A 24,037-nucleotide genomic window follows, 5' to 3' on the forward strand; every position below is an offset into this window, starting at 1 on the left:
CATAGCAGGTGCTCACTAAATTTTCCATGGATGAATGAATGATTGCAGGACCTGTGCTGCCACTTTACATATACAGCTGGAAAAAGCAGGGAATAAATTCAAACAGAAGTTTGTGTGCCTTCAAAGGCCTCCTTTCCACCATCGCTGCCTGCCTTCCTAAGCCATTTTCCCTCTCTGACCGTTTTCTCATCTGTACAACGGGAACAAAAATTATACCTAATACAGGACCTGGCATGAACACGTTCTCAGTTAATATCTGTGCCTTCTCTCCCAACTCTGAAGCTTATTCAGGACAATATCCCCAGGCCAGAAACTTCCTGCATGCACATGTTCGCAGAAACAGGTGCAGAGCTCCACACAGGCACATCTCCAGCATCCAAAACTCAGTAGGCGCTTAACCAGTGTGTTGAGCAGACAGACATCAGTGAATGCTGACACAAGACTCAGACACAAAGCCACAATGGGCTCGGGCACGGGGACCCCCGCCTCCATGATCCCTACCAATTATCCTCTTCCTCCGCAGCTCCCCCTACTAGCCCAAGGCGCGAGAAATATTTAAAACAATTTTATTCATGAAAATATGCTGTACAATGCACTCTACACGGCCTCGACACGGCACACACGCACACGCACACGCTGACGGCACGGCCACGGTACACTGCCTACGATATGCGCCGGGGACGCCGCGCCCACAGACCGCCCCGACCGGACACTTATAAATATGGGAGAGAGGAGCCAGGACTGGCACGAAGAAAGGGGTGTCGGGTTGGGGGGCTGGATCCGGAGCTGAGGCCCACTGGGGAGGCTGAGACCAGTACTGGGGTATGGGGACGGGCGGAAAGGGAGAGGGACTTCCACCTGGGAGGGGAGAAACTGAGGCGGGCAAGGATGGGTGGGCGGGGCTGAACTGTGGGGCTGGAGGTCGGAGAGTGGTTTAGGGCCGGAGGACAGCTCAAGGTGAACAGCCAATAGGTAGGTGTGAGTGTGTTTCCGGGAGGGGTTCCTGGCTTGGGGTGGGTGAGGCTAAAACCAGTGGGAACGTGTCAATTGGGAATCAGACTCGACTTTGGGGTGGGCGATTCGTCACGCGGGGGCCCCGCAAAGGAAACTGAAGATTCGGAGACGCCCCCCCACCCCGCCCCGCCTCCCGGTTGGCTTCCCAGACTAGCACGGCCCACCTCATTCCTCCCTACTCCCACCCAGCCCGGAATCCAACCTCCACTCCCAGGCTTCCCGCCCTTGGGAGTAGGGGGAGCGGGTCTCAGGAGTCTGGGCAAGAATGGCAGGGTGCCCCAGCCCCTCTCTACCACTTCCCTCGGCGGTCAGCTTCCGAGGGATGTCTCTAGCTGGGATGGGGCTGCCTCCTGGATCCCCTCCGTGGAGCGGGAATGGGAGTGGGGACCCGGGGATCAGGATGGGAAGACAGAGGCCCCTGGGGGGGGGGGGCGGGGCAGGGCACCGAGGGCGCGGGAGGCGGCCCTCAGCCCGGCACCCAGCTCTGGTTGGGGGGCGGGGCCCCAGCCAGGCCGGGCGGCGGCGGCGGCAGGGCCGAGTCGAAGTTGAAGTCCATTTCGTCGCTGTCCATGAAGTCGTTGAGGATGATGGACTCGACGTCGCACTCGAGGCTCCCGCTGAACATGTCGAGGTCCAGGTCGGCCGGGAAGCGGTCGGGCGCGGCACCCAGCGGCCCTGCGGCGGCGGCCGCGTACGGCCCCGGCAGCGCGTCCAGCAGGAGGCCGCCGGGGGGGCCCCCGAAGACGGCCGCGTGGCCCGGCGGCGCCACTCCCGCCGCGCCCGCCTCGCCGGGCAGCGTCATAAGGCTGATGGGGTGGGCTAAGGCACTGCGCGAGGGCGCCGGCGGCGCGTACGGGGCCACCCCCTTGCCCGGGTAGGCGGTGGCCGCGCCCGCCAGTGCCAGCTCCCCGGGCGCGCCCAGCACCGGGCCGGCCCTGGGCGCAGGTGGCGGTGGCGGCAGCAGCGCGGGCAGCGCCCCCGGGCGGTAGGGCGCGGCGGCCGGCGCAAAGCTGGCCTGCTTGTTCTCCTGGATGGTCTGCATGGGCAGGCGGCGCAGCGCGCCCAGCGCCGGCGGCCCGAAGCCCCCGCCCCCGCCGTAGGCACCGCCCTTGCAGCCGCCGAAGTAGGCGGGCGTCCCGGCGCGGGCCCGCGGCCCGTAGGCATCCTGCGAGCCGTCCAGCAGCGCCTCGGGCAGCCCCGCCCCGCCGCCGCCGTGCAGGCCCAGCGGGCCCCCGAGCTCGGCCAGGCGGGTCAGCTCCCCCGGGCAGCGCGCACCCAGCGCGGGCGACAACGCGCTCGCCGGGCTCGGGTACATGAGCGGCGACGACGGCGCCAGGGCCTCCAGGGCCTCGTCGTCCTCCAGTTCGGCCGCTTCCCCGAGCAGGGGTCTCCCGCCGCCGCGGAAGTCGGCCCACGCCTCGTAGTCGTCGCTGGCGTGCGAGGCCGGGCTCGTGGCCCACTTGGCCGCGGCAGGCACGGGTCCAGGGGCTGGCGCGCCCTGGGGACTGTCGTCGGGGCTTCGCTCCGGTGCCTGCAGCTGCTTTTTCTTGCTGGCCTTGCCCTTAATGCGCAGGAACTTGGCCCCGTTGTCCATGGACACGGCCCTGCGCCGCGGGGTCTTGCCCGTCTTTCCGCCCTCAGGGTTCAGCATCCACCAGGAGCTCTTGCCTGTGCCCTCGTTCTGCACGCGGATGAACCGGGTGTGCAGAGACAGGTTGTGCCGGATGGAGTTCTGTGGCCAGAGACAAGGATAGGAGTGGGGGAGTGGGAAGTGAGGGGGTAATTGATGGGAAGAGGAGTGGGAGAAAATAGAGAAGTGAGAGTATAAGAGAACGGGAGAGGAGCCAAAAGGCGGAGGGAGAGGAAATAGGGAAGATGAAAGGGTAAAGGGAAGAAGGGGGGAACAGGTGTAAGTACCAGGTCGGACAAACTCAGACTATCCATCCTCTACCCCAGACCCGCCCCATCCTTCCCGCTCCCCTGCCCCACACAGGCACTGTCTGTAGGGTGAGGCCAGAGCTTTGGGTCTAGCCTTTCCAGGGAGGCAACTGCTAAGGGACCTGCAGCGGGGGAGCAAAGACACCCCCCCCCCAACTCAGCCAAGCCCCGCCCGGGGCTAGCCAGGCTGCCAGGGCCCCCTAGCAGATTATGTAAGGGCTCATGCCGCTGCGGCTCATTTGTCCGCTCCCCACCACCCTGCCAGCCTGGCATGGCGCCAGGAGCCCGAAAACCCAGGGCTCCAGAAATCAATCTCGCGGTGACTGATTAAGCCCTGTTTAGAACTAATTGCTCTTTCGTGTGTGGGGAGAATAAATTACCTGCTTTAATTTCGTGTCTTTAAAATGCAACTGCAGGTAGAGAAGACTGTTAACCCTTTGCTGGGAGGGCCTGACCAGGGAAAGCAGAATAGGCTGGGTGTCCCCAAGGTGGGTAGAGGCCCAGACTTTCCCCCAACTTCTCTGAGCTTCTGTGAACTCCACAGAGGCCTTGGATCCCAGCAAGCCCCTCAAAGCACATCCACTGGCCATGAAGACCCCAGACCCCACCTCTGCTCACTGCCCACCTTCAGGTCAGCCCAGGTCCCCTCTGGGCTGCAGCCCTCCCTCCCCTCCCCTCCCCACCCACCTGATGCAGAGTAGCTCTGCCCTCAAAGCCCCTTCCTGGTGGAACCTTCACAAAATCTCCACAAATCACGTGGCATCAGGCCCATTTACAGACAAGAAGACCGAGGCTCAGAGAGGTGAAGTGGTTTGCCCAAGGCCACAGAGCCCTTCGGCTGCCCCTGGTCCTTCCCTGGGCTTCACCTTAGGCACACCTACACATAATCCTCTTCTAAATTTCCGTTGGGCCCCATATCACTGCCTGCGTTTGCCAGGCCTGTCCTGGGGACAGAGGAAGGCTGGGGAGTCCACAGCTCCACTGACCTGGCTCCCCACAAGAACCTGGAGGAGTAGAACTTCTGCAGGGCCTACCATGCCCCACCTCTGAGGCCTCCCTGCTGGTGGCCTGGACCTCCTGGCTCAGGCACTGCTGTGGAAACAGCAGGGGTTTGGGTATCTGCAGGGCTGGGCAGGATGCCTGGCTCTTTTCAGCCACCTAGCTATGTGACCATGGCTATTGACTCAACCTCTAGGAGCCCATGCCTCAGTGAGCTCCTCTGAAAAAAATGGGCGACATCCAGTAACCACCTCAGAAGGCTGTTAGATCATCACCTGAGATAACGTGTGTGGGTGTTTGGTGAACACACCAGGTGCCCATAAACGCTGGTTAAATCCCTCACTCTGGCCAGAAGACCTCACTTCTTAGCTCACTCCACAGACCCGCTCTGTCTCTACAGTCCTTAGTATCAGGCCCTGAGTGTAACTGCGCTGGGCACGAACAACTCTGGGGAGCTGGCATTACCCCATCTCATGTACCAGGGCATGGAGGCCAAAGGCGTGATGTAACTTGCCCTCGGTCCCACAGGCGGCAATGCCAGGTACCACTCCAGATCTGCCCGGCATACGGACCTGCTCTCATCCGCCCAGCTCCAGAACCTCTGATCCGCGAGGGCTCTCCCTCCTGCCTCCTTCCCGCCTGTCTCCAGAAGGAGGGGTCCTCCCTGCTGCCCAGGGCACCCTCCCACCCCTCACCTCCAGTTCCAGGTACTCACCTGACTCTTCAGGGCCCCAGGCTCCCTATCTCTAGCACTTTCTGGTCTTGGGAGATAACAGCTAGGGCTTCAAGGCCCGTCCCAGCATAGTCCTGCCTGGCTTCTCCTGGGGCCCTGAGAGGAGGGGAGCTGGACCCCCAGGGAGTGGTGCTCCCTGGAGTAGAAAGCCCCGCTCCTGCTCCCGCCCCTGCACCTGGCTCCCCAGCCCCTTCCCAACAGTTGTGTTGGTTGGGGGGGGCCTCAGAGGCCTCAGTTCTCCTCCCCTGGGGGATTATCTGCCTTACCAGAGGCTCCAGCTCCCAGCTTCTCCAGCTGGAGGTCAGTCAGGCTACACCTCTTTATCAGTGTCACCACGTGCCAGCCCGGTTCTGAGTGCTTGGGGGTGGGGGGAGGAGAAAGGACACCGCCAAGTACGGGCACCTCCCGAGTACCTGCCAGGTCAGCCCTGAGTACTGGAAGTACTGATAGAATACATTCTATCAGTCTCCACACAACGCAGGGATTGTGAGCCCTAGTCAAGATGAGGCGAGTGAGGCTCAGAGAGGTTAAGTAAGTTGAAAAGATCACACAGTTTAAGTGGCAGAGCCAGGCACTGATTTCAGGTTAGTCTCGTTCTGAGTCTAAAGGACCTCACGTTCCACCATGGCAGAGAGAACAAGTCAGAGAACTTCCAGAGAATCTTAGGAAACCAGTCCTCCATTTCTTCTGAAAATTTCCATGACGTAACCAACCCTAGAAGCTGGCAGTATGGGAAGCTGGGAGCGTGTTACAAGGTCAAAATTCCTTCAAGTCTTGTGCTTCCTTTGTAGAATTCAAAGGAATCTTGCACTGTACTCCGTAATACTTCCAAATTTTCTGAATATCAATAAAAATGTTTTAGATACCACCAAGAACACATGTTCCAGGCCTATGAAGGTCTGCATCCTTCCCCGCTCTGTTCCCTGCCCAGCCAGGTATCCCTGAGCCCCAGCCCAAAACCACAGCTGGTCGGACCCAGAGAGAAAAAAGGACTTGCCCCAGTTCACCCAGGGATTCGAGCCCAGGCCTCCTGACCCCCAGCTTGGTGGCCCTCCTTCCCCAGCAAGCCTGACCTGGGGCCAGTCCCTCCTCCTCTATGGGCCTGTTTCCCTCGCCATAAATTGATGAGATGGGCCACTGGATTCCAGGCACCTTTTCAGTCTGACAATAAAAAGTTCTTGGAATCATTCAGTCCAGAGGTTTTCAAACTTTTGTTTTTTTTTAAAGTAGTGGAACCTTTTTAGTGAATGGAATCTAATGCAAAACTTGAGTGTGCAACACTCAAGCCATCGGAGGTGGGGCAGGGGTACCTGGAGCCCTGCCTGCTCGGCACCCTCCCTTGGCGCTCTCACTGAAAACGAGGCCCTTGCGGAGGGATTCTGCAGGCCAGATGGATGGGGCAGTTGAGGCCTAGAAAGGTGCCGTGCCTTGCCCAGGGTCACCCAAGGAGGTGGCCCAGAGCCGGGCAAGGACCTAGGCCTTGGTCTGCTGAGCCAGGCTCTTCACCAGGTGTGCACCAGGGCTGTGCCCCAGGAGGCAAGGCCAGGCCCTGCAGCCCATTCTGGGTACTCAGGTCCCAGCCACCTGGTACCCATCAGAGCTCCCGGCCAAGATCCAGTGGCAAGCGCCGATCACATCTCGCCCACAAGGCCTCCTGGGAGACCAGAGGCCACGGAGGAGGTGAGGGAGACGCCTCTACCAGGCAGCAGTAACCAGGGCTCCCTCTCAGAGTCACCTAGCAACCCGCCACCACAGCTACGGCCCCGGCATGCCCCGGTTCCCCTGGTGCGCAAGCTGGGCCCGGCGTCTGGGGCCTCACACCTCCCATACCTCCATGCAGGCCTGGGGCAGGTTCCCAGGGGAGGTGGGACCTCCCTGACTCAGTGCCTCAGAGACCATCAAGGGGCAGAGGGAAGGGACAGTAGGTGACATCCCATGCCCATCCTACTCTCCCTCAGAACCTGGGCGAGAGGCCAGCCCCCTGGGGCCTCAGGCACCAGGGAGAAGAGGCTGGTACGGGACAAAGAGCACGGGATTCCAGTCTTGGCTTCAACACCCACAAACAATGGAGCAAAAGATGCTTTGAACCTCCATTTCCTCAAACAGCTACCTGCTTGCACCCTGTTTCCCTCCAGGCAGCAGCTGGAGGGATCCTGTAAATAACGTGGACCACAACCAGTCCTGCCCAGAACGCTCTGATGCCCCCATCTCACTCCGAGTAAAGAACAAAGGCCTTGCCGTAGCCCACAAGCCCTTCCGTGACCTCCCAGGCTCCTGCCCTGACCCTGTCCTGCTGCCAGGAACCTGCCGGGCACCATCCCACCTTGGGGCCTCGGTTGCAGGGGCAACACTGTTCACCCAGATACTCACATCCATCTCTCATCTCCTTCAAGTCTCTGTTCAGATGTCACCTATGTGAGAAGCCCCATCCCACCCACTTTTTTAACAAGTGCTTCTCTGCCTTGCCATTTCTCGGCCCCCTTAGCCTGCTCTGAATTTTTCTAAAGCAATTAGCGCTTTCTAAAGTACCATATAATTTCTTTATATTGTGTTTATTATTTATTGTCTGGTTTCCCTTATATTAGAAAATAAGTTCCATGAGGGATTTTTGTCCCCCCTTTTTTTCTTGTAACCGGACCCCATGTGTTTGGTATACGCTAGGCATTTCATAAATTTTTGCTGAATGAAGGAGAGACAGAAAAGGGGGGGAACATTGTATGGCAGGGAGAATTAATGAGACTGTCATTAATTAGTGGCTGGCACACGATAGGGGCTTCTCCAAACTGGGCTGAGAGAGGGGAATACAGGCCGGAATGGGAAGCAAGCATGGGGCGGAGAAAGGCAGGAGCGGTCGGAGCCACAGAAGGAAGCGCAGAGAGGAGGGGCTTCTGTGCAAGGGGAAGAAGGGCTCCCAGGGTGAACAAGGCGGCTGCCCACCCCAAGCCCCACCTGCTCGCTCCTGCTCCCCAGATAGACTTGGGGAACCCAAGGCTTGCTGTGGCCAAGCTCTCTCACAGCCTGGACCACGTGGGCCAGAAGACGCTGCAGCAGCCCCTGTGGGAACAGAATAACCTCGCCCTTGCTGACGGTGCCTCCCTCGTGGACAGGGTCTGAGCCATTTGGTAGCGGCAGCTCATCTATCCAAGAGGACACCCTCATCTATTCCCAGGACACCCTTCGCCCACGAGCGGTAATGCATTCATCTGACAGCACAACCCCATTTATCCAGCACACCAGTCCCATTTATCCAGCAAGTACAACCTCATTCGCTAACAGCACTCCATTCACCTGACGGGCCCCCTCATTTATCCAGCAGGACACCCTCATTTATCCTCCAAGTCAGAGGCTCTCCTTCCTCCTGTGGTGTGGCTGTGTTCTCTGATGGTGCAACCCGACTGATCCAGAGGGACATCATCTCTTCTACAAGTACACTTCATCCCGATAGTACAACCTCATTTATCTCATAATGCAGCCTCACCTTGCCTCCAAGTACCACCTCATTCCCTGACAGTACACCCCGTTTATCTTCCAGCACAACCTCATTTCTCCTCCCAGCATAGTTTCATTCCCTGATAGCTCAAGCTCATCCAATCTTACTTCTCCAGCCAGAGCCCACCAGATCTCAGGGCTGAAGAGTAGGGGCAAAGAGGGGGAGTTTGGAGAGAGAAGAAGGGTCCCACCATTTGCTGTCCCCTGCCTAAAGAGGGCTGCATGGCACGATGACTATATCCAATCTCCCCAGGCCCTAAAGGGCCCACGGACTTTGAGTTCTAGGTTGCTCGGCCCAGCCAGCCCTCGACCATTGCCCCACCTCCCATTTGGTCCCCTCGAGAGCTAAAGAGGGCCCACGGGATGGATCTCCTTCAGCTCTCCAACAGGGGAAAAAAACCCACCTGATTCGATTTGTAGCATTTGCTGATTTCTGTGGCATGGATACTCCCATCGTAGCCAATTTTAAGCTGGCAGCATGATGTCACTGAGTGCAGAACTGGGAAGAAGTGTGCACGATCAGCTCTCACGAGCCAGTGCAAGCCAGCTCTCGCACACCACTGGCCCGCGCTCAAATACCGAGGCAGGAGAAGGGCACCACCTACGATGTGCCAGACCTAAGCTCGATTCTCTAGATACGTTTCTTCTTTGAATCCTAACAGCCATGCAAACCGTGAGTAGGTGATGCTATTTTACAAAGTGTGGGGGGGGGGGGACTGAGGCTCAGGTGGGTTAAATGACTCCTGAGGCCATGAAGCTGCGAAGTGATGGAGCCAGGTCTGGGTCTCGGGGCTGTTGGATTCCAAAGCTAAGGCTCTTCCTACCCACACCACCAATGGGGCGGGGAACACTGCCCTGCTGCCCACCTCAGAGGCCATCCCTGCCCTGGTTCTCAAGCCCAATCTTCCTGGCTTTCATCAGAGACAGGAGACTCAAGTCTTGTGCTCCCCACCCACAAGCCCCGTGCTACCTCCTGGCCTCTGGCACCGAGGGGATTCCAGGACCCTCCCAGTTCAGTCCTGGGTCTTGCGTCCAAAACCAGGTATGGATTCCTCTCCAGGCTCTATCGCTGTCCAAGGTTCAGCCCGGCCCCTGCCTCAGGAAGCCGACCCCAGCTATCCAGTGGGGGTGGTGATCCAGCTCCACCCTCTAGTGCCTTCCTGAGCAGAGATCACCTCTGGGGGGCATGAGTGCTCTGATCCCCTCCATGACTCCCATTTCCTTTCTCCCCGCTTCCTTCCCTCCTTTCCTGCATAAAGAAGGGTTAAGGGCTAGAGTTGGAATCCCAACTTCATCCATGTGACCTTGGGCCTCCCCCGTAAAAGAGGGTAACTATTGCAACGTCCGTGGGGGAGGGAGTGTGGCTGGGAACTGGATGAGATCCCACATGTCAAGAGTCTTCCTGACTCCCTGTCTCAGCCCCAGGCACAGCTCTCGTACAACACCCCACCCCCTCTGGCCCAGGAACACACCTGACTCAGAGAGAGCCACAGACTCTGGGGGAGGGTGGCCAGGGGAGGGTGTCCAGCGCCGGGGGGGGGGGGTCACTGGCTCTGCTGCCTGGAGTACTCAGTCCAGACAGGATTCCTGGCAGAAGGGGTGGCCTGGATGACCTCAGGGCCCTGAGGCCACATGCAAACCCTTGGTACTAGGGTGTGTAGTGAAGGAAGGGTAGAAGGGCAGGTGGGGGCATCAGAGCCACAGGTGTTGACAGGTGAACGGGCTTGGGGTCAGCAGTGGAACAAAAGTGAGCAGCCAGGGGCCAGGAGGAACCAAATGTCCAAAGCAAGGCGTGAGGCCAAGGGACGGGCCCTGGCGTCCCCCACCCCTGCCCCCGCAGAGACAACAGAACCCACACACCCAGCCTGGACAGTACACAGATCAGCAGCAGAAGTCCCAGCTCACCCCTACTCAAAAGCCCATGGCTCCTCGTGCCGCCAGCGCTTGCGTCCAACTCCAGACTGACATTCAAGGGCCCTCTGGTGCTCTCCAGCTTCATTACCTCCATTCCCTTAAACCCATCTGGGACTCCAGCCGCCCTGGATGTCTCACACCTCCATGCCTTCACACACTCTGTTCCCTGTGCCCTTCCCTCGCTCTCTGCTCAAGTGGTTCCTGCCGCTCCATCAGGGCTAGCTGTGCAGCATTTCCTAGCCCACTCTGCAAGCCCCAAAGATAGCTGCTCCTCCCTTCAGTGCCACTGCAAAAATCCACCTGCACGCTGGAGTAGAACTCTAGGTGAGGCTGCCTCCCCACCTGAACTCTGTGGGGCAGTCCTTGGCTCACAGCAAGTCCACACATAGGTCGGAACTCTCAGCAGCCATGAAACACTCAGGCCGGGCAACTCTGTGTCGTTTCTGTTCAACAAGACCTCAGGCCGGAGCTCCAGGCCTTGCCTCCTCCCTCCCGGTTTCCCCTCTGGTTCCTGCTGCCTCTGCCACCTCCCTACTTCTCCCCTGGCTTCTCAGGAGACTTCAGCAAAGTGAGAAAGGAAAGAAACTACCATTTGCTGAGCACTCGGTGCGCTGTGCTGGCACTCAACAATTAAAATCTTACTGAGTATCTGTAACAAACCTCTGAGCTGGTTTATTTATTATTACAGATGAGAAACTGAGGCTTCAAGAGACAACTGACCTGCCCAGGTGGGTAAGTATTGAGGCAGGAATTCACACCCAGGGCCCTTGCTCTTCCTCCTACCCTGAGAGGCCTGTAGGGAGGAGCCTAGGCCAGACAGAAGCTCCCCTGGGGAGGGGGTGCCAGGTGCTGTCCACACTGGCTCAGCAACCTCTCCACAGACTCTTCCCTCCCTCTTCCAGGACTAAAGGGGATCCCTAAATGCCAGGCCATTCAGGCCTCTCCCAGCCTCTCCTCATCGGAGCCTCCTCCCTCCCTCTGCCGGCAGCACATCCAACACCCCTGCCCCCGGCCCTGGGAGCAGCTGCGGTGACCTCACCCAGTCCTGCCCCGGGCCTGGCTCTGGGGAGGGCTCAGCAGCTGTGCCCCAGCCCTACAGGCTGGCTCCTGGGGGGGGGAAGGGGGGGGAAGAGTGGGCATGGTGCCAAGAGGACCATCTGCTCTCCCAGGGGCATGGCCACCCGCATAGACACTGCCCTCGTCCCCAGGGGCCGCCCTTGGCCCTCTGTCCCCATGCCGAGAGGCTCCAGGAGCTCGGGGCAGCCCACCCAGACCGGGGCACCAGCCCTCATCTGCCATCTGTCTTCTACTGGAGCCCGAGAGGCCCTTGCAGGGCATGTTGGAGCACGAATGTCCACTGAAAAATGAACAAGTGCTCAGGGTAAGCTCCGGGGGCAGAGGCCAGAGGCCAGGCCTGGGTGAGCTGAGCACTGCCTGCCCCAGCACCAGCCCTGCCGAGCCAGGAGCAGGTGACCCCCTAGGGGCTTGGGGGGAGGTGGGCCTCCATCCACTCACATCTGCTCGGCTGGCAGGTGCCTCTGGCTGAGGGCAAGCCCCTTCCCCCATGGCCCCAGCTCAGGTTACAAAAGAAGGCAAGGCCAGCTGAGGACAGGGGGAGGGGACTGGAGGGGTGGAGGAGGCATCACAACTTCCCAGAGTGTTGGGGGAGGTGAACTCGGATCCCGAGATGAGACTGAGGGCCAGAGAGGGAAGGACCATGCCCAAGGTCGCAAAGCCCGCCAGTGGGCAAAGAGGAGCCAGCGCCCAGAGGCAGGCAGCCCCGGATTCGAGGGTGACCTTGAGTAAATCACTGGCCTCGCCTGTAAAAATACAGTGCCTAAAACCTGCCTGCTTGCTTCCCAAGGCCATGGGGAAGGCTCTGTAGGCTAGAGAGCAGTGGTTGGACCTAAGGGCAGGATGAAGCTTGGACGTCCTGATCTTCTGACACCCCAGGGACAGAACGGGAGGGACTAGAAGAAGAAATCCTACCCCCGACCCCAAACACATACACAAGTCAGTGTCTCTCATGGATCAGGGCCCAGGACCCCTACCCTACACAGCACATGTGGAGGTATCTCCTTTCCTTTCCCAGAGCAATGAATACCAATAATGGTATTTGCTAAGATTTCACTGGGGACTTTACATGTAACTCTCCTTACATGCAATTCTCACGACAAATCTTGGACATAAGTCTTATTATTATCCCACTTTGCAGAGGAGGAAACTGAAGCTAGGTTGCCCAAGGCCACACAGAGGGTAAGTGGCAGAACTGGGACTGCTCCTCCCTGTTTGCCTCCAGACTCCTACCCACACCACTCTGTCTTACCTCTGAGATCCTCAAGGCACCAATGGGTGCTGCTTGGCACCTCAGGCATCTTGGAATCTTGGGGCCTCCACCCTCTCTCAGGCTCACCTTCTCCCCTGGACCCCAGTATCGGGCCCACATTGGGCACCTGAGCCGGTCTCTCCCCCCACCCCAACCCTCATACCATCCTTTCTGCCCATGGCATTCCTCATCCCCCACAGCTTGGAGTGCCAGCTCCTTGGTGTGGCATTCAAGGCCATTCGCCATCCAGCCCCTGCTTGCTTCCCCAGCCTCAAGTCCTGCTGGGCTCCGGTTAACACAGCCAGACCCTGTGGGGCTCCTAGAGTCCTGAGGGTTTGACTCCTTTGCCTGGTTCTCCCCCCTCACCTCCAAATTCCCATAGCTCATTATCTGGCCCTCCATCATGGCCCTGGGTAGTTTTTATCCACGTCTTATCTCCCCAGCTGGACCTGCAGGCATTTCGAGGGCAGGGAGCCTGTCCAGTTCCTCTGAGCAGTGCTGCACACTGGGTGCCCAGTGGGTGTAGGCCTGGATTAAAGTGAGTAGAGGAAGCGGCCATCAGCCCTGGGGCCTGCAGATGGAGGGGGGCGGACAATGTCAGCTCTCTCCCTCTGGGAGCTCTGGATTTGAGAAGGGGTACCAGGGATCCCAGAGCCACCCCCGAGGCTGGAAGTCCCAGGGCCAAACTCTAAGGGAAATCAGAGAGACAGTGCTAGGGCTGGGGGGCAGGGGGGTAGCCTGGACTGGCCTGGCCAGAGCACTCGGTTAGGGAGGAGTAGCCCAGGGGAGTTTCATTTCTGTCCCTTCCAGTGGGATACTGTGAGAGCCACTTTGTTTCTCTCAGCCTCACTTTCCTCATCTGCAAACCGGGGATGGTAGCAGTACCAGCTTCATGGTTTGCGGTGAAAATTAAATGGAAGCACACCTGTCATGGCATGTGGTTGTTCCACCCTGAGCTGGAAGAGTTCTGTGTGGCTGAGGCCAGGGTCAGAAGACCGCTGGGGTGAGTGATGTGGCCGTACAGGTTGACTGGGGCCAGGTAGCCAAGGCCTAGAGTGGCACGCTACAGCCCCAGGACTGGATCCTGTAAGACCAGCACCGCGCTGTACACAAGGTCTCGCCTCCCCCATCAGACAGGGTTCTAGCAGAGAGCAGGGGCTGCGACTTTCCACTTCCTCGTGGGCCAGCGCCAGAGAGGCCTGCTGAATACACGATGTTTCCCCTCCCTCCGGCAGCCAAAGGCTCTCAGTGGCACAGCACATCAGACGCGGAGGGCGGGCGAATGCATTGTGGTGTTTCAGTCCCTTGGAGCTGACTGCATGGGGCTCAATTCCCTGGAGAACCCAGAAAAAGAGTGAGGAGGAGAGATGTGGGCTCAATCTGGGCAGCCTGTTTAGAGAAGAAGGTGGTCCACCCTGGGAGCGGAAGATGGGAGGGGGACTTCCCTGGAGGTCCAGTGGTTAAGAGTCCATGCTTCCACTGCAGGGGTTGCGGGTTCAGTCCCTGGTCAGGGAACTAAGATTCCGCAAGCAGAAGCAGAGGAAGCTACCATCTAAGGCATCGGTTCAGAATCCGACCCGTCATCAGACAGACCTGTTAAAATATAGATTCCAAAGCCCACCCACTGAGAGTCTGATACAGAGGGACCGAGACAGGGGCTGCAGATTGCACTACCTAAAAGCTTCTAGGTGACTCTGCCAACAACTAAGGATTTAAGGCAGATTCTCAGAAAGACACACTGGCTTCCAGAATCACCTGGGAGGTAGGATTTTGTTCAAACTACCCAAGCACCCACCTAGTTTCTGAGGGGTGTCCCCAGGGTTCAATCCATGAGAGTCGATAGCAGCCTTGGTGAGCATGTAACAATGGCAGTGGTTTGGGTTGAGAACTCCAGTGTCAGGTATAAAGATGGCAGTGTGAGGGCTGCCTGGGATCAGAGGCAGCAGGGAAAGTGGGAGGGAGGGCAGGGCCTGGACAAGGCCAGCAGAGGGCCCAGAGGTCCAAACAGAGCAGTTTGGGTTTGGTTGGCTCCCAGGGGAACTGAGGAGCCCTGGAGGGCTCTGGAGTGAGCATGAGTGAGCCCTGGGGCAGGAGGGCTGGCTGGGGCGTGGGCTGATACTACACTGGCATTGGAAGATGGCGAAACATGGAGGAAACAGGTCTGCATCTAAATCTAGGCTCAGCCTCTTCTCAGCTATGCTACCTTGGCCAAGTGACTTCATCTTTCTGAGCCTCCATTTCCTCAACTGCAAAATGGGGCTATTAACACATACCTGGCAGGACGCAGGGAGGACGAAATGAGAGGATTTATGTGAAGTGCCCAACTGACTGCCTAGCATCCAGGCATTAATCCTCTGAATTCTCGGTCCCCTTCCCAAAAGAGGCATCCCCCTTAGAGACCAGAAAGGCTTCTCTGCAAAGAGGGAGGCCCGGGGGGTGGGGGGGGGAGGGCGGGGGGGGGAGGGTGTGGGAGGCCCCTCCCCCACACGCCACCTGGCCCCCCTCCCACCTCCACATATGGGTCGGGGGGTGGGGAGAGGCAGCAGACAGCCAAACCCTCCCAAACAGGAGTTGGTTTCCATGGTAACCAGGATGCCAGGAGGAAGGGGGGCGCTCCAGATCCAGCTGTCCCCCTGAGCGCCCTACCAGGGCCCCAGAGCCTCTGCTAATGCCCACCTAACACCCTGCACCCCCCATCTGCCTGCTCTGGTAGCCAGCTGGGACTGCCAGGAGCACTCCCTTCACTGTGCCCTGAGTTTGTCTGCCACCTGGGTACTGCCAGGGGCAGGGTAGGCAGCCCCAAGCAGGAGTTCCCAGTTTGAGTCCATCCACACCTGTACTCACGTGCTTCCACCCATGATAAGTCCCATTAGGTACTCTGTGCTCTCGGTCCCAACTAACCCCTCATGGCTCCTAGAACCAGAGGGTTCGTCAGTCACAGCCTCGAAAGGGCCACAGACTGAGTGAGTTAAGGCCCTTTGGACACAGATGAGAGCACTGCGGACCAGAAGGGGAGAGAGCTTTGCTCCAGCTCACACACGCTAGATCAGGGTCCCCTACAGGTGCTCTGCCCACCACTCACCAACTCCCAACTCCACAGCTCCAACAGACCCCAAAGGGCTGAACTAGGACACCCTGAGCGATGCTCCAGAGAGATGGGTCATGGCCAGGGAGAAGGAAGGAAGGCCTAACAACTTGAAGGTCCTGTCTAGCAACAGAATGGGCAGTCCCAGAGCTTGCGGGCTCCAGGTCCCTGGGAGTGTGTGAGAAAGGGATTGACCTGGGAAGGCGGCTTGGAAGCGGGTGATGGGCTCCACCTCTCTTGGAGATCCAAAGTCAGACTCAGGTGTGGAAGGAGTGGGCACCAATGTGTACCTGTTTCTCAGGTACCCACTCCCAAGCTGGGAGGCAGGCAACAGGCTGCAAATAGGAAAGGGGTGCTGAGGAGTCAGCCACAAGTTAAGGGGGACAGTGAGGTGAGGAGGGTGCTCCCCCTGCTAGAGCTGGTGCACTCATATCCCAGAGGCTCACATCCACACACGCGGCCCGCGACCACACCCTCACCCTTCACAAGACATAGAGAGACGGGCTTCCATAGCCCCCAGGACCCAACGGAGTGGCCACCACCAGCTGCCACTCAAAGATGGGAGAAGGTGGGCTGCAAGAAACAAGCCGGCACCCTTTCCAAATCCCTCCTCTCCAGTCCCAATGGCACAGGAGGAAATGCTTGAGTTTGGGGGACAGGACGGGGTTCAGTTCCCAGGTCTGCCACTTCTTAGGGATGTGACCCTAAGACAAGTCACTTCACCACCTGGGAAACCGGGATGCTAACACCCACCTGGAAGGATGGAGGACAGGATTTGAGGGGATGTGGGCTTGGCTGGTGGGCGCCTGCTGTCCGGCGCTCTGAGCCCTTCCCCCTCTCTGGCAGAGCCCCTCCACTCCACTCAGTCCTGAGCTGGGTCCTCAGGGCGTGCAGAGAGGGGAGCCTCAAACCGCAGAAAGTGGCGGCTGGGGGGCGCTGAACTTTCGAACCCGCACACACCTCCCCCCCCCAAGCGCCGTTCATTACCTTAACAGGAGTTAAAAATAACCGTCTCATCTCTTTAAATTAGTCTGTCTGCAATTACCGCCTGGCACGGCGCTGCCCGCCATCGTCCCGCTGGAGCGGCGCCAGGTGGCAGGCGGGGGCCCTCACCCTGTCTGTCGGTCTGTCTGTCTGCCTCCAGGTCCCCCCCTTCTCCCCGCAGAGGCGCAGCCACCCCAGGGGCCTCCCGGCGGCCCTGCCTCCCAAGCTCCCCAAGTTTCTGGGGAGGGGGCCGCCGGGCGGGCCACGCGGCGGGCAGAGTGTGGGGCCTTCGGGGAGCAGAGGACTGGGGGGGAGGGGCGCGGTGGCGAGGGAGGGGCGCCGGGAGGCCCGGGAAGCCGGAAGGGCCCGCCGCGCGCCAGCGCTCGTGGGTGGGTGTGAGCAGGTGGCCGTGGGAGTCTGCCGGGCGTGCCAGCAACTGTGCCAGGAGCGGCTGGCACGGGCTCGTGCCCAGGAGGCGGGCAGCTGCCAGCCCCCCGCTCGTGCAGCGCGGGGGGTGAGGACACCCCCCAACCCGGGCTCACACCGCCTCTTCCCGCACCTCCACCAGCCCTCGGGGCTGGGGATCCCCGGAGGACAAAGAAGAAGGAGGGAGCCCTGCTGGAACGGGCTGGGGGGAGGAGAGAAAGGGGAGCCCCTGCACGCACAACCACCGCTCAGTCGGGCTGTAGCAGGACCCTCCTCCCGGCCTCTCAGATCAGTCCCTCCCCTCTAGCCCCCACCCCACCTAGGACCTACTGGCCCGCCTGGGCCGGATGGGGGGGGACACCCCCCCTCCTGATCCCACCCCACAACAGCCAAGCTGCTCCAGGCACTGAGGGAGAAGGGAAATCCCCATCCACTGGGCTCCTCCCCCACCAGTCCCGTGGACAGGAATGGGAGGCACCCCGGCCTGGCCTGGGAGCTCCCAGGGGAGCTGGCAGCCTGGAAACACAAAAGCAGGCGGAATAACTCCAAGGGCGCTAAGTGGAAGGCGCACCAGGACCCAGAGCAGCCTGGAAGGCTTCCCGGAGGAGGCAGGTGGGGCTAGAGTGTCTGAGAGGAAGTAGGAGGCTCTACCTGGATGTGGGATATCCACACTTTTGGGACACTGGAGAGGGAGGGAGACTCCTGTCCAAGCCCTCGTCCCAGGCCTGGAGACCCTCTGCCCTGACGGCAACACTACCAGCCTCTCTGGTGGTGTTCCCAGCACCAAGCCCAGACTCCCTTCGGGCTTCAGCCTGTTGGGTGCCTTAGGCCTGCTGTTGGTCTTGCCTCCTCCAATTCCTCTCTGCAACACCTCTGAACTATCTCCCCACATCACAGGTGGGACCACAGGGCAAAGGCCAAGCACAGGGCCCTCACTCGGCCTTTCCCACGCCACAGCCCTGCCATCCCACGCTCCTAGCCCTGCCCAGGAGCCCTTGGTTCCAGCCTGGCACACCCAACAGTCTCCCAAACCCAACATATGCAACTCCACCTCCTTGCCTTTGCGTATGCAGTCAGTATCCCTTGGAAGACTTTCTCCCCAATTCTACCCCCCCCCCCACCCAGAGAAGACAGACCAGATCAAGTGCTCTCTGTGAGGGACCTACCCCACTCTCCCCACACCCCTACTCCCACCCCCATTCCCCGGCCCCCAGTCCTGCCTGCAAGACAGAGGGCTTGCGTGTGGAACTGGCCGAGCCCTGATGCATCCTGAAAGCAGGTGCAACGCCTTCCCCTTCGGTCCCCCCACTCCATCTAGCACAGGGTTCGGTACACTCCAGGGACTCAAGTGCAACACTTACGTGGGGGAGGGGAGGGAGGAAGGAACAATGGGGTCCCTGGCCCCAGCCCTGGCACCTGCGGTGTACCACAGGCTCTGCTAACCGGAGGGTGGCTGGGAGTTGGGAACGGTCCGCCACCAGGGCCCTGGAGGGACTGACTGGGAATGGGGGAACAGGCATTAGGAGGGACAGGAATGAGAGGGGAAGGAGGCTCCCTGGGGAGCTGGATGGGGGGTGGGGTAGAAGGAGGACAGCCACTGAGGGGATGAGATGGGAAAGGCCAGGGGCCTCTCTGAACAGCCCTCCTCCAGTGCCTTGGGGGTCTCTGCCAGGGCCTAGGTCAGGAGCCCAAGGCTGAGGCTCCCTCACCAATGCCCTAGCCCAGGACAAGCATTCCTGAGCCCAGGCGCAGGGAGAACCAGTGTGTCCCCAGCAGCGTGGTGCAGTAGAAACTGCATCCAATGGGCAGGCGGGAGGCCTGGGCCATCATCCAGGGCCTGCCGCTCACTGATGACCTGAGAGGAGTCCCATTCTCTTCCAGGGCCTCAGTCTCACAGTCTGAGAAATGAACTCATGGGAGTAAATTATCTCCAAGTACCTTCCCAATCACAGTCTAGGATTTAGATCTGCCCCTGTTTGAAAGCTGTCAGTGTCCCCCTCCCACATCCAGTGCCAGCAGGACACTATTCCAGAGGCTCTGGGTCCCTGGAGGGAGACACATCTGGACTGGAATCCAGTTTTCCCATCTACTGACTGTGTGACCTTGGGCAGTTCACTCCTCCACTCCCTGCCTCAGTGCCCAGCCCTATAAGTAGTGACAGTAAAACCCACCTCAGGGAGTGCAGAGAGCATTAAAGGAGACACCTGGCACAGATGCCTGAAGGTGCCTGGCACGGGGCTTGGCCCTGAGACCCTCAGTGAACTGCAGTTCTCTCCCAGCTTCAAGCCTCATGTTCCCTCTTGCCATCTTCCCCATCATCCCTCACCCATCAAGCCCAGCTGGAGCTCTGCCTCCTGCAGGAAGCCCTCCTGGCTTATTCTGGCCCATAGTACCCTCCCTGGCCTCAGCACCCTCTTCACTATCCACGTATTTCTTCACTCTTTTACCAGACATGCACTCGTAGTTCCCAGTGCCAGGCTCTATGCTCGGTGCCGTGGGCACAGAGATTGTTCTGACACTGCCACTGTCTTCCAAAGCGGGTGGGGAAGGGAAATGAGACAGGACACAAAAGACTAAGACCTATGACAGGTAGGGAGAGGGCCAGAAAAGAGGGAGTCCTGAGCTAGCTAAAAAGGGTTAGGGAAGGCTTCCTGGAAGAGGCATCTGAACTCTGTGCCCTTGAGGACAGGGACTATCTACAGGGAGAAGTGAAGGGTGGGACAGTACATGGGAGGGAGGTGGGAGCAAAGCACAAGGGCAGGACCCATTTAGGAGGAACAAGTGTTCCGGAGGGGGTTGAGCCCAAGGGGACCGGAGAGAGGATGGAGAAGGAGACTCATGTGGGCCCCTCCAGCCTGTGTCCCCACCCAGTAGTGGCCACAGACAGACAGAGAAGTTGCCAGTGTAAAGCCTGAGAGCCATGGGCTCCCAGGGCAGAGCACCGTGGCCCCTACAGTGCAGCCCCTGGGCATCTTGAGCTGTCCATGTCCGCAAGCCTCCCCTCCTCCCCCAGCACACCTCCTTCCTCTGACCCTGCCTATAGGCACCACCAGCCAGGGCCCCTTCCCTCCATTCAGGCATGCCTCCCTCATAGAGACCCCCCTCTCCCACAGGGAGTCTCACAGCTCACAGGCCCTAAGCATGGCCCGACCCCCACCCCACCCCAGTCTGCTTTCCCCCAAAGGCATCGACTATCCCCATGCCCCAACAAGTTGGCCAGGGGAGGGTCTGGAGGCCACAATCCCGTCAAGACCCTGTCGTCGCCCAAGATGGCTCCCCCCTTTCCATTGGTTGGTACTGAGGCCTCCCTGGGGTGCCCCTCCCCTCTCCCCCTCCCCCAAGTGCATCTGGGCTCAGAAAGCCAGGGAAGTGGAAGACAGCCTGGGGTGGTCATGGGCAGATCCCCAGGTCTCGGTACCTTGCCCTCACACCAGCAGGAATCATCACCAGCCCACCACGCTGATCCAAGCAAGGGGGGCAGCAGCTGCCCCATGGAGAACTCAGATCTCAGGTCACCTGACCAGTTCCCCACCCTAGGCTGGCTGGTGCCCTAGAGTGAACTCCTGGCACCACAGAAAGAACTGTGGGCCTAGGGTCGCATTCCTCACCCTGCGGCCAGCTCCAGGGAGGGCAGTGGGAAAGATTTGGGAGGAAAGCAGCCACTGGCCTCAAGTCATTATTTCAGCTCTTTAAGGAGGGTGCCCTGGTGGAGAGGGTAAAACAAGAGTAACACAAAGCAAACTCGTGGGGTTAAGAGGGGGGTCCCCAATGTATGAGGCCCGAGAATAGGTTCTTCTGCTATGCCCCCAAGGATGGGGTGAGGGTGTCCCTCGAGAGTGCCTCAAAGTGGCAGTCCCTTGTCACCCCACCAGAGCTCCCACCTCGCATCCAGAGCGTGCACACAGCTGCTCCCAGCACGCCCCCGCCTGTCTGCCGGCCGGCCCCACGCCCTGGGCACACACTCTGTGACTCCTGGGGGTGCCCCAGGGCCTCCCTCTAGACCGCCCGCCGGGAGCCCAGACGCATCTAGCAGCCCCTGGAAGCCCCAGCCGACGACTCCAGACCCCCTCCCCTGCCGGACGCCCCCACCTTCCAGCCGGCCGAGCTGTTGCTGTCGCCTTTATCCTTGAAGTAGGGCACGTAACGGACCATCCAGTCGTAGATCTGCGAGAGCGTGAGCCGCTTGTCCGGGGCGCTCTCGATGGCTTTGGTGATGAGGTCGGCGTAGGACAGGTTCCCCCACGCGTTCCGCCGGGAGCTCTTCGCTTTCCGCAGCGGTCCGACCTCCGCGCCCAGCGGCGGCGCTGGGTCCATCGGCGGGGCCGTGGCTCGGCGCTCCGGCCCGCAGTCCTCAGCGCCCTCGGCCACCCCTGAACCCAGCGCTCCGTCCTCGTCGCCGACCAAGTCTGGCTGCGGCAGGGGCCAGGTACACGAGCGCGGCCGGCTCTGCGGCGCGAAGTCCGGGTCCACGTCCACCTGATGCGCTCGCAGCTTCGCAGCCATGGTCCCGCCCGGCTCGGGCGAGGAGGGGAGGGGGGGCTCCGCGGATGGTGGGCGGGCGGCTCTGGGATTTGCGCGCCCCGGGGAGGCCCGCGGGAGGGGTCCCTGGCGGCGCCGGCTCAACCGCGGGGCGCCATGGGCCGGGTCGCGGAGACAGGGGGCTGGACGCGCTGGGAAGCCCGAAGGGAGGGAGAGATGGGGGCAGTGAGGGAGCGGCGGCCCCGGAGCCCAGCGGGCACACACCTCGCCCAGCCCCGCTTCTAGCACCTGCCGCCTGCCTGCGCCTGCAGCCACCACCGCCACCGTCTTTGCCGCCGCTCCCCCGGCGCCGGCCCCGCACGCGGGCCCCGCTCTCCCGGGACGGGGCCGGATTGCACCATGCCGGAGCCCGAGCCCGTGCCGGAGCCCGCGCCGCCGCCGCCCCGTGAATGCCGCCGCCGCCGCCGCCGCTCCGGCTCCAGCGCCAGCTCCCGCGCCTGCCGCGCTCAGCGCCGGCTGCACCTCGGATGGGCGGGGGACGGGGAGGGGGCGGGCCCGGCGCGGGAGAGGGCGGGGCGTGCCCGCCCGCGGCCGTGGAATCCTCGGCCGGCCGGGTGCCCCGCCCGCGGGCTGGAGGTGGGGGGGCGGGGCTCCCGGCCGGGGGCGACCCTGCCGCAGCCCCAGCACGCAACAGCGCCGCCTAAGGAGCAGGGGAGGAGCGGCGGGTGCGACCCCGCCCCCTACTTTGAGCTGGGGGAGGGGGCGCGGGGGCGAGGCCCGAGCGCTCTCATTGGTCCGCAGCAGGGCTGTCCCGCCCACGGACTCGGCAGGATCCCTCCCCGAAGCGCGTCAGCCGGTTATTGTTACAACCCGGGGTTTCCCGGGGCAACGGGGATGGGGCGGGGCTCAGAGCACTTGGCTCCGCCTTCTATTCCTGGGAGGAATGCCCCGCCCCTGTTTCTAGACACCCCCCATCACCCCCACCCCCACCCCGTCCCGGTGTTTCCAAGTCTTCAGTCCAGAAACCTGGTGGGGTGGATGATGGAGCTCTCCTGTTCTTTGTGCCCTGGGCTGGAGAAAGGGAGAGGGTCAAGAATACCTGTGTTCTGGGTCAGGCTTGGCCACAATTTTGGCTTCTCCATCTGCAAGTTGTTTTTCGTGGGCTTTCAGGGTGCGTGAAGTTTAACGTGTAGTAGAATCAACCTGGCGAGCTTGTTAAAACATATTGCTGTGCCCCAGTGTGGTAAGTCTGGGTTGGGGCTTGAGACTCTGCATTTCTGAGAAGTTCCCAGGTGATGCACCCTGGACCACACTTTGCAAACCACTGCTTTAGAGTCTGTGGGAGGCTCTTGCAGGGGCTGTTGGAGCAAACACTTGCCCCAAATTTCATCCTGTTTGGGGAGAAGTTGCTCGTTCATTTAACAGTTATTTATTGAGCACCTTTGATGCACCAGGCACTGTTGGGGCTACTAAGGCAAGAGCAGCAGCAGAGACAGATGAGGTCCCTCCCTCATAGGCTAGTGGAGAAGTCAGATGTAAGTCAGATCATCATACAGCCTCAGAAGGAAGAGGTCGGATGAGCAGTTGGGCAGCCCATTACCTCATCCCACAGGGCCCTAGGCTAGGTTTCCAGCCAACACTCCACCTGCCAGCCTTTGCTTGGTGCATCCCCTCTGCCTAAAACACCCTTTACCCTCCTCAAGGTCCTCCGAAGGTTTTCCCATTCCTCAAAACTCAGCTCAACGTATCCCTGACACCTTCTTTAACCCAGCTCCCAGCACTTGTCCTTGTCCCTTGCTTGCCCAGACCACTGCTGCTCTGCCAGTAATATCTATGTCCCGTTAGCCCAATATTTCTCTTTTGCCAGTCAGGAAACTGAGGCCCAGAGTGGGCAGGTGTCTTGCCCAGATGGAATGGCCAGGACTAGAATCTAAGCTCACCAGCCAGTACCACATTCCTGGAGAGGCTGGAGACTGCAACTTGCAGAAAGTTCTCTGGGCAGTGGGAAGGCTGGTCCCAGACCACAGGAGACACCCCTCTCTCAAAAATTTCTTCCTTTCAGCTTAGGTCCCAAGGAGTAGGGCCAAGGGTGAGGGTGCGGGCAGGGCTGGAGGGGCCCCTCCTCGCCGCCCCCCCCCCCCAGGGTGGGAGCAGGTCCAGCTTGCAAATGCCTGGCGTGGCATCTGCCTGAGTCACATCCCGAAGGCAAGGGGGCATGGGAACCATTGGCTGTCCCCTTTCTGCTTACATATACACACACGCCCTCCAGGTGGTTCTGTTTAGAGTCAGAAGGGCCCTGAAATCACTGCTGGACCCCCTCCCACAGTTCTCATATGCCCTCCCTGCCTGGGGAGCCCATGCTGAGGACTGCCCCCTCAGGTACCCTGGAAGCCAGGCCGGCCTCCTGCTGGTCTTCAGCCCTGGCTTAGCCTGCTCTGTGAGACGGGGCCTGCTGGGGGCCATACCAGAGCTGGGAGGATCCTTAGCTGGGGGCCTGGCACAGGCTGCCACTGCGGGGCTGGGAAGCCAGGTTGGCAGAGACGCCCTAGAGGCTGACTCAGGCTCTGCTCCGGCCCCTGCCCCTCCCAGTGTCCACAGCTGCTGCCTGGAATCTCCTCTGGGACCCACACTGGCACACTCAGCCCCCGCT

At 60.4% G+C, this 24,037-nt stretch overlaps 1 protein-coding gene across 1 annotated transcript; it reads right to left on the reverse strand.

Moving 5' to 3' along the window:
- Positions 1-1,425: 1,425 nt before the first annotated feature.
- FOXO6 (forkhead box O6) lies at positions 1,426-21,411 on the reverse strand (the record flags this gene model as incomplete). The annotated part of the gene is made up of 2 exons (XM_082832899.1): positions 1,426-2,746; positions 20,998-21,411. 2 exons carry the CDS (start codon positions 21,409-21,411, stop codon positions 1,481-1,483), a joined length of 1,680 nt encoding a protein of 559 aa, XP_082689025.1. The 3' UTR covers positions 1,426-1,480.
- Between the last annotated feature and the right edge of the window lie 2,626 nt (positions 21,412-24,037).

Source organism: Leucopleurus acutus (genome assembly GCF_964270905.1).
Source record: "Leucopleurus acutus genome assembly, chromosome: 2".
Lineage (NCBI taxonomy): Eukaryota > Metazoa > Chordata > Mammalia > Artiodactyla > Delphinidae > Leucopleurus > Leucopleurus acutus.